Raw genomic sequence first — 16,414 nt, forward strand, 5'->3', positions numbered from 1 at the left:
AATCAACAACAACAACATCGATGCCTCTCATCATTTTATCACACATCGTCTATTACATCTACCCATGTTTTACCCCAACATTTTGTAGATATAAAATACGGGATATATACACTAAAGTCCCAATATTTTCATCGATTTGACAAGAAAGTCCTAAACTTTATTTTTTTGATAGTAAAGTCCAAATTACCGGTAATTTTTTACACTTTTACCCTTTTTTCCCGGTTAGCCGGTAATTAGGACTTTTTTGTCAAAAAAATAAAGTTTAGGACTTTCTTGTCAAATCGTCAATTAGGACTTTGCAGTCAAAAAAATAAAGTTTAGGACTTTTTTGTCAAATCGTTGAAAATATTGGGACTTTAGTGTATATATCATTTTTTTTGTTATAAATTTAATGGTATGATACTCTTTAATCATAAGAGTTATTGAAACATTCTCTAGTCAGCTAGATCCTATTGAAATCCTTAACGTTTGCTTCTTTTTAAATCGTTATTTTAAACTCAACAAACCGACATTGAAAAAAATGGAGATAATCAAGAAAGAAAGAAAGAACCAGGGTTGTGTTGACTTTTTGCAGTCCCAAAAATGAAGAAATAAGAAACCGAAAAAAACGAAATTGCCCTTCTTTCCCTTCTCCACATTCACACCCTTTTGACTAGGTATGCGTTCTTTGTGTTTGTATAATCTGTCCCCACATTCACTTACAGCGGGTTTTATAGAAAACCGGGCTTCGCTTGGAGCAGCGTTTCCGAACCGAAAGACCCTTTTTCTCGGGACTCCGGGAGACTCGGGGCTTCCTTCGGGTGCTAGGGGGTTTACCTAGACTTTAGGGGGGTTAGGGGGCTTAGAGAGAGAAACTAGTGAGAGAACGAAAGAATAGGAAATGTGTGAAGAAAATGAGAGTGGGAGAGGTTCTATTTATAAGGTGAAATATGGATGAACTTGGTGCCACATGTCACCATCTGGTGGTAAGACTTGGGGAGAAAGCAATGGCCAAGATTGTGTCACGTCACCCATTTTCGCACAACACACTTCCGACTTCTAAAATCCGTAACTTTCACATACGAGCTCCGTTTTTGGCGTTCTTTATATCCACGCGTAGGTAAAAATAAGATCTACAACTTTCATTTTACTCTGTCGGCTAATTCTCGACCGATCTTAAATTTAACAGTACGAGGAGATTATACTGTTAAATGTCCGCGTAAAATTCATAACTTCTACATACGGACTCCGTTTTCGTCTGTCTTTTTACCGTTGAGTTCCTATTAATGAGATATTAATTCTCATTTAGGTCGCGTAGGCCAAAAACCGCTCGATCTAAAATTCGAGTTTCGGGCTGTGCACTGCTAAGCCAAATCTTAGAAAATTAATAACTTCCTCATACGAAGTCAGATTTGTGCGTTCTTTTTATGCACGCTCTCGGTTTAACGTATACTACAACTTTGGTTTAGATTACTAAGGCCAAAAAGTCATCTATCGTAAATTCACTATTTACGTCGCACAGCGTCGTGCCGGTTTTGTCGTGAAACTTCGACAGGTCATAACTTCTTCGTTATAACTCGGATTTCGGCATTCTTTATATTTCCGGAATCCTTGTCACGACCAATACAACTTTCTTCATCGATATTGGGTTTATCTAACACTTTATTTTTGACGCTTATTTTTATCCTTTATTTATTATATCATTATAAATAAATAATAAGCATATAAAGGCACATAATTCACATAATACTCAAATATTTCATCTTTATTATCTCAAAAGAGTTACAATAGTTGACCTAGACTATTATATCATCTGATAATGCTTAGCCCCGAAACCCGGACGTTACACAAAAATATAATTATAATCAATATCACATATGCATTTTGTCTTGTAACATGTTTGTTGTCTTGTAAACCCCATGATTGGATCTTGGAGGCTACAAAAACATAAAATGAAGCCTCTGCTACCGAGAACAACCCTAAACCACCAAATTAAATCAGTAAAGAAATGACCTCCACAAACCTCCATATCCTTAATGGATCCACATAACTATGTGTCAAAGAACAATGTCGCCTCTTATAAAACACTTGTCTCTGCAAACAACCCCTCCAAGAAGCCACCCCAAATAAAAGTCTTCCGATGTCAACATGGGATGTTGAACATGGATAAACCATCTTTCAAAAAAAAACATGGATAAACCCTCACGACTTCCTACCATCACATGAAGATCAAAATACACATACAAATCAAGGCAAAATGAACTCACTCTACGTGTCACCAAACTATGAAAGAAAAACACAACGACTCAATAAAACACTTGTCGCTGCAAACAACCCCTCCAAGAAGCTCACCCCGAATAACAGTCTTCCAATGTCAACATGGATAAACTCCCACGAAGCTTCCTACCATCACATGAAGATTAAAATAACTCAGTTTTTTTAATATTCGGTTCAAGACCCAATGTAAGACCGTATGATATCCAACACTGTGACCACCTTCTTTGAATCTCTTATGATGGTCATGTCATCAAGATACCAATGCATGAAGAAAAAGTTTCTTGAAAAATTTAAGGCATCAACTGACATTAACTGTGTGTTCTAAAAATTGAGAGGAGGAGAAAAGTTTATAATGTTATAATCTGTATTTTCTTGCACTTATGATAAAATGAAAAATGATATTTTTATTGAATTTTAGAGAGGAAAAAAAACAATGAAATCTCTACGAACTTTTCCTCTTCGAAGAAACTCAAAGGCACGATTGTTTTTTGTTCCTTATTTTTCCCACTTATTATTATTATTTTTTTTTTGGAGAACACGTTGCTACTGATTTGGTTAACTCCTTTGCCAAGGAATTGATTGTGTGTGTGAGAGAGAGAGAGGTGGCGATGGTGTCGTACAAGAGCTTGATCTATGGCGTCGGCGGAATAGCGGTGGCCGGAATGGCATTGCTGGTAGCCTTTCAGGAAAAGTTAGTTTACGTCCCCGTCTTGCCTGGTCTCACCAAGTCCTATCCAATCACCCCCGATCGTCTCCGCCTCATTTTCGAAGACGTATGGCTTACTTCTTCCGATGGTGTCCGCCTTCACTCGTGGTTCATCAAGTTCTCTCCCAATTCCACAGGTCACCATCTCTATCTCTCCATATATGAACATGCATATATCAATTCACATATGTGATCTACTTTCCCGTTTCAATTATGCATCACTTCTGTTCAAATTGCGCAAATTCGTCTCTGCTGGTGAATTTAGGGTTTATGTGTGTTTTAGTTTACCCTATCGGATGATCACTGACGATCCATTCGGAAGAGAATTCCTCACTTTATTACTCGTTAACTTAGCTCCTTCTCTTCTCAATTTTGCGATTTCTGCAACAAAATGTTAAGAGTATTCTTCAATTTAGCTCCATCTGTTCCCAAATTTTGGGATTAAGAGTATACATGTTCAATTTGCAGGCCCAACTATTCTGTTCTTCCAAGAAAACGCTGGTAGTATCCTTCTTGGTGATATAAATTCTGAATATATATATCATATATGATCATCGAAAGCCTTGACTTATGAACTAATAGACATTGCACATCGTCTTGAAATGGTGCGCATCATGTTACAAAACCTACACTGCAATGTTTTCATGCTTTCTTACAGAGGGTATGGTGCTAGTGATGGTTATCCTTCTCAAGAAGGAATCACCAGGGATGCACAGGTTTGCTTTCTAGCCAATACTTTTTATATAATTCCATTTTGCTTTCTCTATCTTTTACACATCCATCTTTTTTTCATTTTCACCAGGCTGCTTTAGATCACCTGAGTCAAAGAACAGACATAGACACTACTCAAATAGTAGTATTTGGAAGGTCTCTTGGTGGGGCAGTTGGTGCTGTGGTCACCAAAAATAATCCAGATAAGGTGGCTGCATTGATATTGGAGAACACTTTTACTTCAATTCTAGATATGGCTGGAGTTTTATTACCTTTTCTTAAATATTTCATTGGAGGAAGCTCAAGCAGTTCTAAAACCCCAAAAATTCTTAATTTTGTTGTCAGGTCTCCTTGGAACACTATAGATGTAATTGGACAGGTATTATACATTAAAAAGTGTAAAGATTTATCTTTTATAGTTTTATACATCAAAAAGTTGAAAGCTTTAATGGATATACACAGATAAAACAGCCGATTTTGTTTCTTTCTGGGCTACAAGATGAGATGATTCCTCCATCTCACATGGAGATGTTATATGCAAAAGCAGCGTTACATAACAAAAGATGTATTTTTGTGGATTTCCCTAATGGCAAACATATGGACACGTGGCTGGTTGGTGGTGATGAGTATTGGGAAGCTGTTCAGACATTTTTACAGGAAAATGTGTTGGAGGATGGAAATGGTATGGTTTTAGATCAATCTTTTTACATTTTTTAAATATTTGTGTAAAGTGTATGTTTATATATATTATAAGCACATGGAATTTATTGGAAACAGTTTTTGTAACTCTTGAGATTCTTAACAATTGCAGTGGTCAAAAGCTCTTTGTGATCTGCCATGCCTTCTTCCTGCACAAATCTGAAAATACATTGGGATTTTTTGAGCTCATGAAAAGGGTCCAGATTTTTTATTCATATTTGTGTGTTTTTGTTTGTAGAATTGCAAATATTATATGATATTTAAGAAAATAGATGCAGCTTTATAGAGTTTTACTGTATCAAGTCATTAACCACCAGTAGAATCGAATCATTAGAAACCGGCTACAGTGGCTATTGTCAGTCAAAATGATGTTTGTGTTTAAACAGTTAAACTGACTTTAATGATAAACTAGAAAGGTTATCCCGCTACGTAGGGGCCAGAAGCTTTCAATGTTGTTTGCGAATCGATAAATATGCGAATCGATAAATATGACAGACGTAGATAATAATAATAATGATGAGGAGTCATTTCTGCCAAAAGACTAAATACTAATAATATGTAATAAAAGGTGAGGGTTATGAAAAATTCAAACCAAAGTGAAAGGGTTGATTGTGAACAAAAGCATAAAGGTGAAGGGTCAATGTTGTAAGTTGGAGGACCAAAATTGAAAAAAAAAATGTCACTGTTCTTTTCCTCCACAATTTTAATATATATATATAATAATAAATAATTTTTTTCTTCTAACTTTTCCCGGTTTCTAAACTAAATATCTTTTTTTTTCCACCTCCTAACTTCGATGTTTCACTTTTTCTTTGTCTCCCGGTCTACTTTTCAAGCTTTAAAATATTTCAACCTAACATAATACAACATATTTACAAAGTCTAAATCTTGACGTAAAACCCAACACGAAAATAAACCGATTAACACGACAAGTCATGATAATTAAACGAGTCAAGTTATGTTAAAGGGTATGATCATCACATTCCTATTAGAAAAGTAACGTCATATCAGCATCATATCATATTCACTACATTCTTAGACCGGAGGGAGTGGGAGGGAAGCTTCCCTCACTTTTTGTGGGCCATACCCCTCTTTCCCTCAACTAAAACCCAAAGAATGGGTGGGAAGGGCTTCCCTCACTTTTTTTTTTTTTTTTTAAATAAATTTTTTTTATGATTTATAATTTTTAAATTAATAGTAAACATAAAATTTAATTAAAAATAAAAAGCATTTAATTAATTAAAATAAAAATTACATTAAACCTAATATTTAAATTAGTAGAAAATTAAAAGTGTAGGGTCTATTTTGTAATTTTTGAAAATTATTTTTGTGAAGAGATTTTAAAGTTGAGTGTATTCTGCCATAAGACCAAAACATAGGGGCCAAATATGTCATTTTCAGAAGCCTTCATCTTCTTCCTCTCGTTAAAACCTGCAACTCAAAAAAAAAAAAAAAACAAAAAACAAATTTCAGCCACTCACAAAAAGAGAGAGAGTGCGGGACTCTCTTCCCCCACCTTCTTCCCACCTTTCCTTTCCCGCACCCCTGGTGCGGTGTTTCTTGGTGCGGGATCGTTTCCCGCGGCTTCCCCGCTCACCACTCCGTCCGGCCTTACTACTACACCACTAACCATTCTAAATAGTTATCATTCCATATTATTTATATATTTTTATATTTTTATATTTTTTTGACATTATATTAAATAAAAAACATAATTATTAAACATAAATAAATATTTTACTAATAAAAAAATTACATTAGACATTAAAACTTAGAAATTTAAACCTAGATTACAAATTGGAAAAAAAACATAAAAATTTAAAGTTACAAATTTAAACCTACATTACTAATAAAAAACACATGGATATCAAAATATAATAACTAATTGCCATATTTTTTGATGACGTTGCGTTGAATTTTTAGAAATGCTGTTAGATTTTCCGACACGATACTTCTTTGGTACTCGTTTTTCCAGATGAAGATGCCGCTCGTTTCCCTTTGTCCCTTCATGGTGGTTGATGAAGGTGGACTTCCGGTGAACCCTCCCTATTGGTGTCGTCCAAGTCATCGTTGAGGTTGATGCCAAAACCCACATCCGACTCGGATGTTCTCAACCTTTTATTGGAGATGGTGGTCGATTTCAAATGCACGTTTGGATTAAGGACTTATTTTGGACCCTTACGACAAACACGACACGTTTTTTGGTGGTTGAATGGGTAATCGACGTTGCTAAGCTTGTATTGGTGGCACGTGATTAACAAAATGTTGAAATCGTTGGTACCACTTTTGTGCATATTTTTAAGAATTTCAAATATACCATTAAATTTTGTACAAGCTACTCGTATTTCACGCCATTTTCTGTTGACCGAGTCGTATGTCCGATATGGGCACTTTCCTGATTGTGCATGAAAGTGGTCTAAACCACGATTCCAAAAACTTTGTGTCGATTGCACGTTGCCGGTTTGCTTGTCTTCCCGATATGAAAATCCAAGCTTTCGCTAAAGCTTCCTCATCTTCTTCGCTCCAAACAAATTTTTTTTCCATTTCCCTTTTTTTTTGTCTTTTTCTAGGTTGTGGTTGAGTTTCTTGGACGAAGTTTTTAGGTTGGGATTGAGAAAATGAGACTTCAGTTTGGGGTTGAGATGGTTTGCTTGAAATTGTTGAGGTTAAGATGGTTTTTGTTGAAAAGCTTTGAATTATGATGATTGAATTGTTGTGGTATAGGTTGTTGGAAGTAGTTTGGGGGTATGAATAGTTAGTGAATAGATGTTGTTAAATTGGAGATGTTAACATTTGCATGTAATTACCAACATATGAGAATGGATCATTTGAGGTGTTTGAGGTTTTTGGGGATGTTTGGAGTGGTTTTGGTATTTTGGTTTGGATCCATGATTTGAAGAGAATAGGATATAGAAAGAAAATGTATGTGTTTGTAGTGAGGGGCAGTTCCACTATGGTGCCCATAATGATATCGACAACCCCTGTTTTTTTAGACACAGTGTAAAAAATTTCTAATTTTTTATTTTTTTTAGTATTGTGCCACTACGTAAAAAAAATATGCCACCGGCAACACATAATACAAAATCTTGCATCTGCCCCTGTTTGTAGTGTGAAATGTGTATAAGGTTGGAATTTATGAATAAAAGGTTGTACGATTTAAATATAATTTTTTTACATGGCAAGAGTAATATGCAACAATCTAAATTGTGACCGTTTAAGGCTAATCAACGGAATGCATCGTAATCTCTTGTGACCGTAGCCAAGCCACAACACATTTACGTCCCTTTGGGTTTGTGTTCACAGTTAAACATCTACGTCATGTCGGACCTCACTCGTAGACATCTACCCCATATGGGAAGGTCTTAGAGTCCAGCTTTCTCAACCCTTTTAGCTGACACGATACAAATCCGATACAACACAACACGTTTGTCAGTGCTAACTAAAGGGGTTATCTCAATCTTGGTGCCACTGCAGGCTGTAGCCACACCCTTTGACCAGGCTGAAGCCACACCCTTTGACCAAAAAGTATTTTGGTCTATTTTGCGACATATCTTTTATAAAAGAGAATTGTGTTATATAATAAAATATTTTTCGGAGTGTGCATTTATCTAAAAAATAAAGTAGTCAACCAATATTATATAAGAAGGAAACCCATCTGCCCCTCTCTTTCTTCTCTCATACACACACAAATACAAAATTCCATGTTCTTTTTTTGTTTTATATGAAGTTAATGGATGCTAAAATCCATCTCTGAAAATCAAGTTTTCTTTTCAGCGCACATACAGTGAACGTGTTTCCTCCTCGGAGAGCGACGGCGACAATGGACGCTGCCGGAGCCGCTGCATACAATCCTCGGACCGTCGAAGAAGTCTTCAGAGATTACAAAGGCCGTCGTAGTGGCATGATCAAGGCCCTCACAACCGGTGCGCCTAATCTCTTCTATTTCCTTTCCTAATTATCCAATCTCAATTTCTCACTCAACGAATTTGCTCAAGTTTCAAGTCTCTAGGGTTCAATTCCTAATATCTGATATCGTCTATTTGTTTCGCATTGTAGATGTTGAAGATTTTTTCCGGCAGTGCGATCCTGGTTCGTTCCTAGGGTTTCAATTTTCCAGCTGTTCTTAACTTCTTATCACTTTCTCCCCGTATCATATGTTTTACAATTTCATCAACTGAAGATACATGATTAGGTTTTCTATTTCCTTTTTAAAAAGGAGATAATTGTGTGATGTTTTGGAGCTATTCGGATCAAACATGTTATAGAAACAATTGGGGCTACTCTTGTTTTTATGAACTTACTTCATGTTTTGGTGTTTTCAGAGAAAGAAAATCTGTGTTTGTATGGATTCCCTAGCGAACAATGGGAGGTTAACCTACCTGCAGAAGAGGTCCCTCCAGAGCTTCCTGAGCCTGCATTAGGTATCAATTTTGCAAGAGATGGAATGCAAGAAAACGACTGGTTGGCTTTAGTTGCTGTCCACAGTGATGCATGGCTACTTTCTGTAGCATTCTATTTTGGTGCTAGATTTGGTTTTGACAAATCCGACAGGTTCTTTCATCTCTGTTTCCTTCATCAATGGTGGTTAGATTACTTTTATAATCATTACATTCTGATGCAGGAAACGATTGTTCAACATGATAAATGATCTCCCAACAATCTTTGAAGTCGTGAGTGGAAACACCAAGAAACAAACAAAGATGGCAAACCACAGCAACAACAACAAATCAAAGTCAAACACCAAAGGGGTATGATATGATTTATGAGACTTTATTTCCATTGTTTTATTGATAATATATTGAAAATATGTTTTGGTTGAATGTTTGATATGAACAGCAAGGGTCTGAATCCTTTCAGGGGAAGTATGGTAAGGTTGATGAGGAAGAAGAAGATGAGGAGGAGGATGAACATGGTGATGCATTGTGTGGGGCCTGTGGAGAGAATTATGCTTCTGATGAGTTTTGGATTTGCTGTGATTTGTGTGAGAGGTGGTTTCATGGGAAGTGTGTAAAGATTACTCCTGCAAAAGCTGAGCATATTAAGCACTATAAATGTCCTAGTTGTAGCACCAAGAGAGCACGACCTTGATGGTTGAATTTGAGACAAGTGTAGGAAAGAATGTTGGTTTTAATATGGTGTTTTGGTTATTTTAGTCATTTAGATGTTAATGTAGAAAGACTTGAGATCTTTTTAATTTTATCTACTTGTCCATGGACATTGCAAAAAGAAAATGTTTTTTCTTGGAATCTCTAGTTTACCCATGATTGCTTTTATGGATCTGTTTAACAAATTATCAGAACATTTTGCTTAAAACTGTTAAATGAAACATGCATGTTCTTATGTTTAGTTGGACAAAAGAATAAAATTGAATAAACAAAGATAATAGAAGTCATTACCTTTGATTTGGATATGCTTTGTTCTTTGATGTCGAACTCGGTTGTTGGTTCAGTAGAGTACACTAATATTACCACAATACACAATATTCGTCTGCTTGTCGAATTCTTGGATGATATTTTTAGGATATATGATCTGTTATTCACAAGTTAAAAACTTCAACAGACAAATTTTTAAATTCTGAGAGTAAACTTATTTCACAAATTTTATTTCATGGGATGAACAATCCTTATATAGACATTATTTTACAAACACAACATATGACTAACTATTGTTAGTCAATTACACATACTATTCTACATTATGAAATTATTACAAACTACACATACCTAACAAACACATTGGATGTTACTATGCATTATCGACCTATGTGTCATACACACAATACATTCATACTATTACATACATATTGGATGTTACTATGTATCATTGACCTATGTGTCCTACATACAATACATTCATACTATTATAGATCTGACAAAAATCAATATATTATAATTATTATATGTTTGACAGGTAATAATTGTATCGTGTTTGAACAGTAATATTGTATATTGTTTTTGCTCTTATATTTTCTCACTGACGTCATTGTGTGTATCATTGTTCCATTATTGGTGCTTCTTCTAAATTTTCTTTACACTATTGACAATGATATCTTGTTGCATTGAGGATTATTTGACATAGTTGTTTTTTTTTTTTATCTCTCCTGGTAACTCAACAAGATGCTTGGTGAGTTCTTCAAATGTATTGACTGCTTGTAATCCTGCTTGATTAATCTGCCTTGTGTTGTCTTGGGAATAAAATAGCATAATATCACTAAAATAGTTGATTCAAACTTTTGTTTTTTTGATTTCTATCGGTGCCTATTCTGGAATTGGCAAGATAGACAACTACTAATGCTGAGACAAAATGATCAATGGATGGAATGAGTTGTGGTACTATATCTCAAATGTTGTTGACTCCCATTTGTACTAGGACAATTGTTGGGACTAGTAGTTTGGATTCCTCATCAAAAAACGGATAACTTGCATGTAATTTGATAAAAATATTTTTTTTCTTTGCAAACCGGTGGTTGCCATATAATATAAATCACAAAATAAATACATTCAAATATTCGTTGCAAACTATGAAAATTGAAACTGAAAAGCTTTCTGAGTTAAAACCACAAACATAAGAAAATGGCAAAATGGCCTACACAAGCTATAAAGTAGAAGAAATTTCAATCACCCTACATCATCCATGCCATGACTTTTGGCTTTAGCTGTACACAAGCAAGGATTCAAACAGGTTCCTCTTCAGTTTCAACCATAATTTCTTTTTAACAAAACAAAACATCTTTATAAGTTATATAGCAATCTGTTCACAACAGAAACCATTTCATTTTCATAAAAAGCCTGCTCCACTTAGCAACCTCACTGTTTCATTAGGAATGATAACATTAGGGTTCCTAACAGTAACAGGTGGATCCACCTTCCCTTTCCCCTTCCCCTTTGATGAGACACTCCACATACTACCACCACCACCACCAGAGGATTTATCAGCAGCTTTCGATTTCATCAGCAGATGCTTCCCGTTCTTCTTCCCCATCCCATTCGCCACCAACCACCGCGACCCCGCCTTCTCTTGTTTCACATTCGACCCCCACCCCCAAATTCCCTTTTTACCCCCCTCACTCTCATTTTTCACACCCGCAACATGAACCTCCACAACCTTAAACTGAGGAACCAAAACACTTTCTTCCTCAACAACCACCACCTTATCTTCTTCAACATCTTTAACTTTCACCTCGTCTTCTTCTTCTTCTTCTTCGGGTTTTCTCCAGTAAATGGAGCTGTGAATTTTGGGTTTTGGTGGGACAAAGACGCGTTCCACTTGAACAAGAGCAAGCATCGGTGTCCCCACCGGTTCAAAGTTTCTTAACGGGTCACGAAGCTGAACCATTAACGCAACAGTAAAATTATTCCCCAACAACCCACCTTTCTTGTTTTTACCTCCTCTTTTTACCCTCGCCATGTCACTAGCATGATGAGCTGTAAGAATTCTTGAAGTTCTTTCACTCTCGTCGATTTCACCACTATCCAATCTCATCCATTCGTCTAAACTCACAGATAAACCCATCATCCCATCCATACCATCATCATCTTCATCATGTCCATTGTTCTTAACATCCAACAACTGTAACCCCCCAGTTCCCAAATTTACCATTTTACCCTCCAGAGCAGAAACTTCGCCTATGGATTTTGGGCTTACGTTTGAAGGTGCTTCATTATCAGACATCCCGGATTGTATTCTTAACCCCTCCATTGATAAAGCTTCGATCTTGTTCATTGCCAATGGTGCAAGATCCTCTAAAGAGACATATTCTGGATCTGTATCCCCCAAATCGTATTTTCTTGATCTTTGACTTTGACCTACGATGGATGATGATGATGATTCTTGTTCTAAAGCTATTTGTTGGATAGTTTTTCCAGATATATCTTCTAAAGGCATGAGCTTGTTTGCTTGAAATGAAAGCTTTTCAATACCAACAGAAGCTAAACCTTGTAAAACATCCATAACTCCAGACCCCATTTCTGCAGGGACAACAACTGGACTTGAAACCTGCATGATCAAATTCCCTCCATTTTTACCATTCTTGAAAATCTCAGGGCTCATTGACCTCAAAAACCCTCCATTACTTGTCTCAACAAACGGACCTAAATTGTCTCCAAGTGGAGGAAGCTCAAGTGGTTCTTCAGGAGAAAAGTCAACTTGACTTTTTGTACTCGATGGGTCCCGCTCGAAAACCTTCTCATTTAGACCCCACTCACGCATCAAAGCTTCTGATTCCATGTCTTCCATGATCGATGCTTTTGTTTTGTTATGTTCTTCGGGTAACATTGAGGTGGATGAAGAGTCGCAAATGAAATCATCATCATCATCATCAAGATTGAAGTTGAATAAAGAAGAACCATTGGTCAATGCATCTTTTTCAAATTGTCTTAGTAAACGTTCTCGTGGAGAGTTTGACTCACTTTCAGAAGTCAGACTGAAGGGGCTGTGGTCTATTCCAAGCATGTTTAAGAAATCTTCAGCTACAACTTCAGTAGCATGATCTAATTTCAGTGCCTTTCCTTTCTTTTTATAACCGATTTTAACCTCCATGTTTTCATTTTCTTCATATTCAAAACCTGCAACACTTTCTGTTTCTGTCACCTTCAAACCCTCTTCATCTTCTTTTGGATTTTCACTTTCTTCTTGAGAATCTGATTCTTCATTCACATTGTTCAAGGCCAACTCCAATTCTTGCATGATTAGTTCTTTTTCATCAAATCTCTGATCTTTTAAAGTACCCTCTTCTTCATCTTCTTTTAGATTCTCACTTTCTTCTTGAGAATCTGATACTTCATTCACATTATTCAAGGCCAATTCCAATTCTTGCATGATTAATTCTTTTTCATCAAATCTCTGATCTTTTAAAGTACCTTCTTCCTCTTCATAAGCTTTTATGTCATGTTCTGGTGTTGCCTTTTCTTTCACAGGAAACTCTATTCCCTGTTCTAGGATAGAAAACTCACTTTTATCAGGATCAGGAGTGTCAAAGTCTTGAACATCTCGTTTGGTTTCATAGTCAACAGATATGGTTGACTTATCTTCATCAAGTTTCTTATACAGCATACTAACAGATTCAGAAAGTTCTGATTTTGAAACTGGAAAAACCTCATGAAGATCCTTTATATCTTCTACAGAACGATTGTATGAACGAGACATAACAGGAAGACTTTCACCTCGCTTCATTTGACTTTGACCAGTAGGAGATTTAATGCTGTCAACTACTGAATACCCAAAGCTGACATTCATACTTGCACCTTTTGCCTTGCCTGATAATCTATATGTAGTACTCCACTTTCCTGAGCTTTTTTCATCTTCAAGCTCTTCTAATGTAAGAGGGAGTAATCTAGTAAGGTCAACCCTGTGTTTTCCCAAGTCAAGCTCAGGGTCTCCATACACAGATGCGTACAATAAAAAGTGTTTTGCTTCATATTTAGCTGAGTGATGGGGCCCACTCCTGCTACCATAAACAGAGCAAGTGTTGGTCAACAGTTCTTCAAATTCAGCTACACCTTGTGAAACTGATGCAGGGTGAGTGGTCAACTCACCATCACGTCTCTTCCACTTTACACAGAGTGTGAGATTATCAAAACTTGGTGGGAGTCCTTCGATTGAATGGACTTGAAGGGAGAAACAACAGTTGAATCTCTTGTTGCGGACATGTGTGAAAGATTTGAAGGTGTTCCAACTCCAAATGGATTTCTTGTCCTTTAGAAACCGATCTTCATTGTTGATTTTAGATTTTGATTTTGTTTCAGGAAGATGAGGTTTAACAATGGCTTTTGATCTGCTACTAGCTGTAGAGTTTATGATGCTCCTGGGATGTGTTTTATCTTCATATAATGCTTTAGTCAATACATCTATATCCTTGAACAATATTCCATTTCCAGAACCCTCACCACTTCTCCTTTTGAGCTCGTTTTTTGACATCCTCTTCGCTACCTACAGTTTAACGAAAATCAAAATTAACCTTTTAGAAAAAGCTCAATTCATGAATCCTACCAAAACAGCACTGTTCATGAAACTTTTCAAGCTTCAAATTTGAACTATAAAATTCAAGTTCGAGAGAATCGAATTGATGAGAATACAGTCAAATCCAGGTACCGGAGGTCCTAAATCCTAATTCGTTTAAAATTCAAATACACACAATCCAGTTCAAAATTTCTCGAGTTCCGATTCAACAAAACTTGATTCAATTCACTACTAAAATTTTCCAGCATGATAATACGGAATACTTTAACTATGTAATGTAACGATATAGAAGAGTGGAAGTTAAACCACTTACCTCGATAAATCCGTGGGCACAAAGAACATGAAAACCCTAGATTAATCCCTTGACGGATGCCTTCTGTACTCCTTAAACTTGAAGCTTCTGATTGCGTGTGTGAATAAGAAAATGGAATTTCTTGCAACTACAGTTACAAATCTTTGTAACGCTAAGCTTATCTCTCTCTCTCTCTCTCTCTCTCTCTGGTTGACCCTCTTTTGTTCGGAGTTCAAACAATAAAAATATGTCTGAAATGCCATCGTTAGTTGGTGCAGTGCACGTGATCGTTTCGTATATTACATTTTGCCCCTTGTACTTTCACAAATTTTTATCATAAACTTCCTCAATTCATAGGGGTAGGGGTGGAATTGGTACGGTACCAATTCATTTTTCTCTAAACCGTGTACCGTACCAACTATAATTGGTATACAAAAATTTCTACCGGTACCGTACCAAGTATGCTTGGTACCAATTTATTTGGCTACCAACATGTTTGCTTGGTACAAATTGGTAATGGTATATACCAACTTCTTTTAATTTTCTATTGTAACATTTAAAAATAAGCAAAGACATCGGCATTTTGATGTTTAGTATAGAAATTAGTTACGTAGTTCTTTTTGTTTACAAAAGAATTCTACTAAAATAAAGACATCGGGATTTTAATGCTTAGTATAGAAATTAGTTACGTAGTTTTTTTGTTTACAAAAGAATTATACTAAAGTAATGCTAAAGTAACGTTTTAATTTTGTGCTTTAACGTGGTAATAACTATCGACTAATACAATCAAATAACTAATATAATGTTATTAAAACTGTAAACACTAAACACAATTAATAGTTGAAATATACGATTTCATGTATATATATATATATATATATATATATATATATATATATATATATATATATATATAATAAATTGGTTGGTACGGTATTACCATGGTATTCAAACTTTTGTACCATTACCGTACCAACATTGATCAATTGGTACGGTACTACCAACCAAACATGTTGGCTACCAAATATATTGGCTACCAAGTTTATTGGTTCGGTTGGTAACATGTTGGTTGGTTTTCCGTGGTACAATTTTATCAGCCCTACATAGGGGTATTAAATATGATAATTATGATACGTGGTTTAAAGTTTTATAACTTTATTTATAAATGCTATTAATCTAGGTTGTGTGTATATAGCGATTTTGTGAAGCTATGTGTTTAAATACAAACCTTGTATAGGTCGATTAATTTACATTTTTAATAACTTTTTGAGAGTCATAGAAATAAACTAAGGTTCTTAACACAACTTCCTTTTTAAATAGTGGTTGAACCAAAAATGTTATTTAATAGTTGTATTATTCTTTATGCTACAGTATGTAACAATAAATATATATTTTATTCAAATCTAGTCATTGTTGTCAACTAAGTTAGCTACATGTTGAATATAACATATTTGATGAATTGATGTATTTTATGAGAGTAGTCATGGATTCTAGTAAAGGGAGAAAAGGAATCATAATTTTTTTTTCTTTTTCTTTTTTTGGAAAGAGACGAAAGTCTCATCAAATTTATTTACTTTTATAAAAAGAACCATAATTTCAAAAAACATGAATAAGACGATTATCATATTTATGTCAATTTTTTCATTAATTTACAACGCAAAAATAATAATAAATCAATGTTCCTAGAATATAAATTTTCTAATAGATCAACTACAAAAATCTTTCAAGGTCGATATTGCCATATGAAAGTTATATTCATATAAACTTGTATTTCTGGTTTTTAAATAAACTAA

The 16,414-nt window shown here is 35.4% G+C and overlaps 3 protein-coding genes across 4 annotated transcripts; 2 read left to right on the plus strand and 1 right to left on the minus strand.

Moving 5' to 3' along the window:
- Positions 1–2,748: 2,748 nt before the first annotated feature.
- On the plus strand, positions 2,749–4,670 carry LOC145123462 (alpha/beta hydrolase domain-containing protein WAV2-like). The gene is made up of 6 exons (XM_079058671.1): positions 2,749–3,099; positions 3,431–3,466; positions 3,545–3,678; positions 3,765–4,052; positions 4,136–4,355; positions 4,485–4,670. The coding sequence occupies exons 1-6, from the start codon at positions 2,865–2,867 to the stop codon at positions 4,502–4,504; spliced, it is 933 nt and encodes a 310-aa protein (XP_078914797.1). The 5' UTR covers positions 2,749–2,864; the 3' UTR covers positions 4,505–4,670.
- A 3,392-nt stretch (positions 4,671–8,062) lies between these two features.
- On the plus strand, positions 8,063–9,618 carry LOC145124849 (PHD finger protein ALFIN-LIKE 5-like). Of its 2 annotated transcripts, none has more exons than XM_079060317.1 (5): positions 8,063–8,295; positions 8,429–8,461; positions 8,695–8,923; positions 8,994–9,120; positions 9,230–9,618. In XM_079060317.1, exons 1-5 carry the CDS (start codon positions 8,193–8,195, stop codon positions 9,458–9,460), a joined length of 723 nt encoding a protein of 240 aa, XP_078916443.1. In that variant the 5' UTR covers positions 8,063–8,192; the 3' UTR covers positions 9,461–9,618. The 2 variants fall into 2 exon arrangements, with proteins under 2 accessions (XP_078916443.1, XP_078916442.1); XM_079060316.1 differs by having other exon boundaries at positions 8,064–8,295; positions 9,209–9,618.
- Positions 9,619–10,937: 1,319 nt separating this feature from the next.
- On the minus strand, positions 10,938–14,843 carry LOC145123917 (EEIG1/EHBP1 protein amino-terminal domain protein). The gene is made up of 2 exons (XM_079059100.1): positions 14,643–14,843; positions 10,938–14,299 (listed from the first exon to the last, which is right to left on the minus strand). The coding sequence occupies exon 2, from the start codon at positions 14,285–14,287 to the stop codon at positions 11,150–11,152; it is 3,138 nt and encodes a 1,045-aa protein (XP_078915226.1). The 5' UTR covers positions 14,288–14,299; positions 14,643–14,843; the 3' UTR covers positions 10,938–11,149.
- Positions 14,844–16,414: the final 1,571 nt, after the last annotated feature.

This window comes from Lactuca virosa, chromosome 7 (assembly GCF_052849685.1).
Source record: "Lactuca virosa cultivar CGN04683 chromosome 7, Lactuca_virosa_CGN04683_v6, whole genome shotgun sequence".
In the NCBI taxonomy this organism is placed as follows: Eukaryota; Viridiplantae; Streptophyta; class Magnoliopsida; order Asterales; family Asteraceae; genus Lactuca; species Lactuca virosa.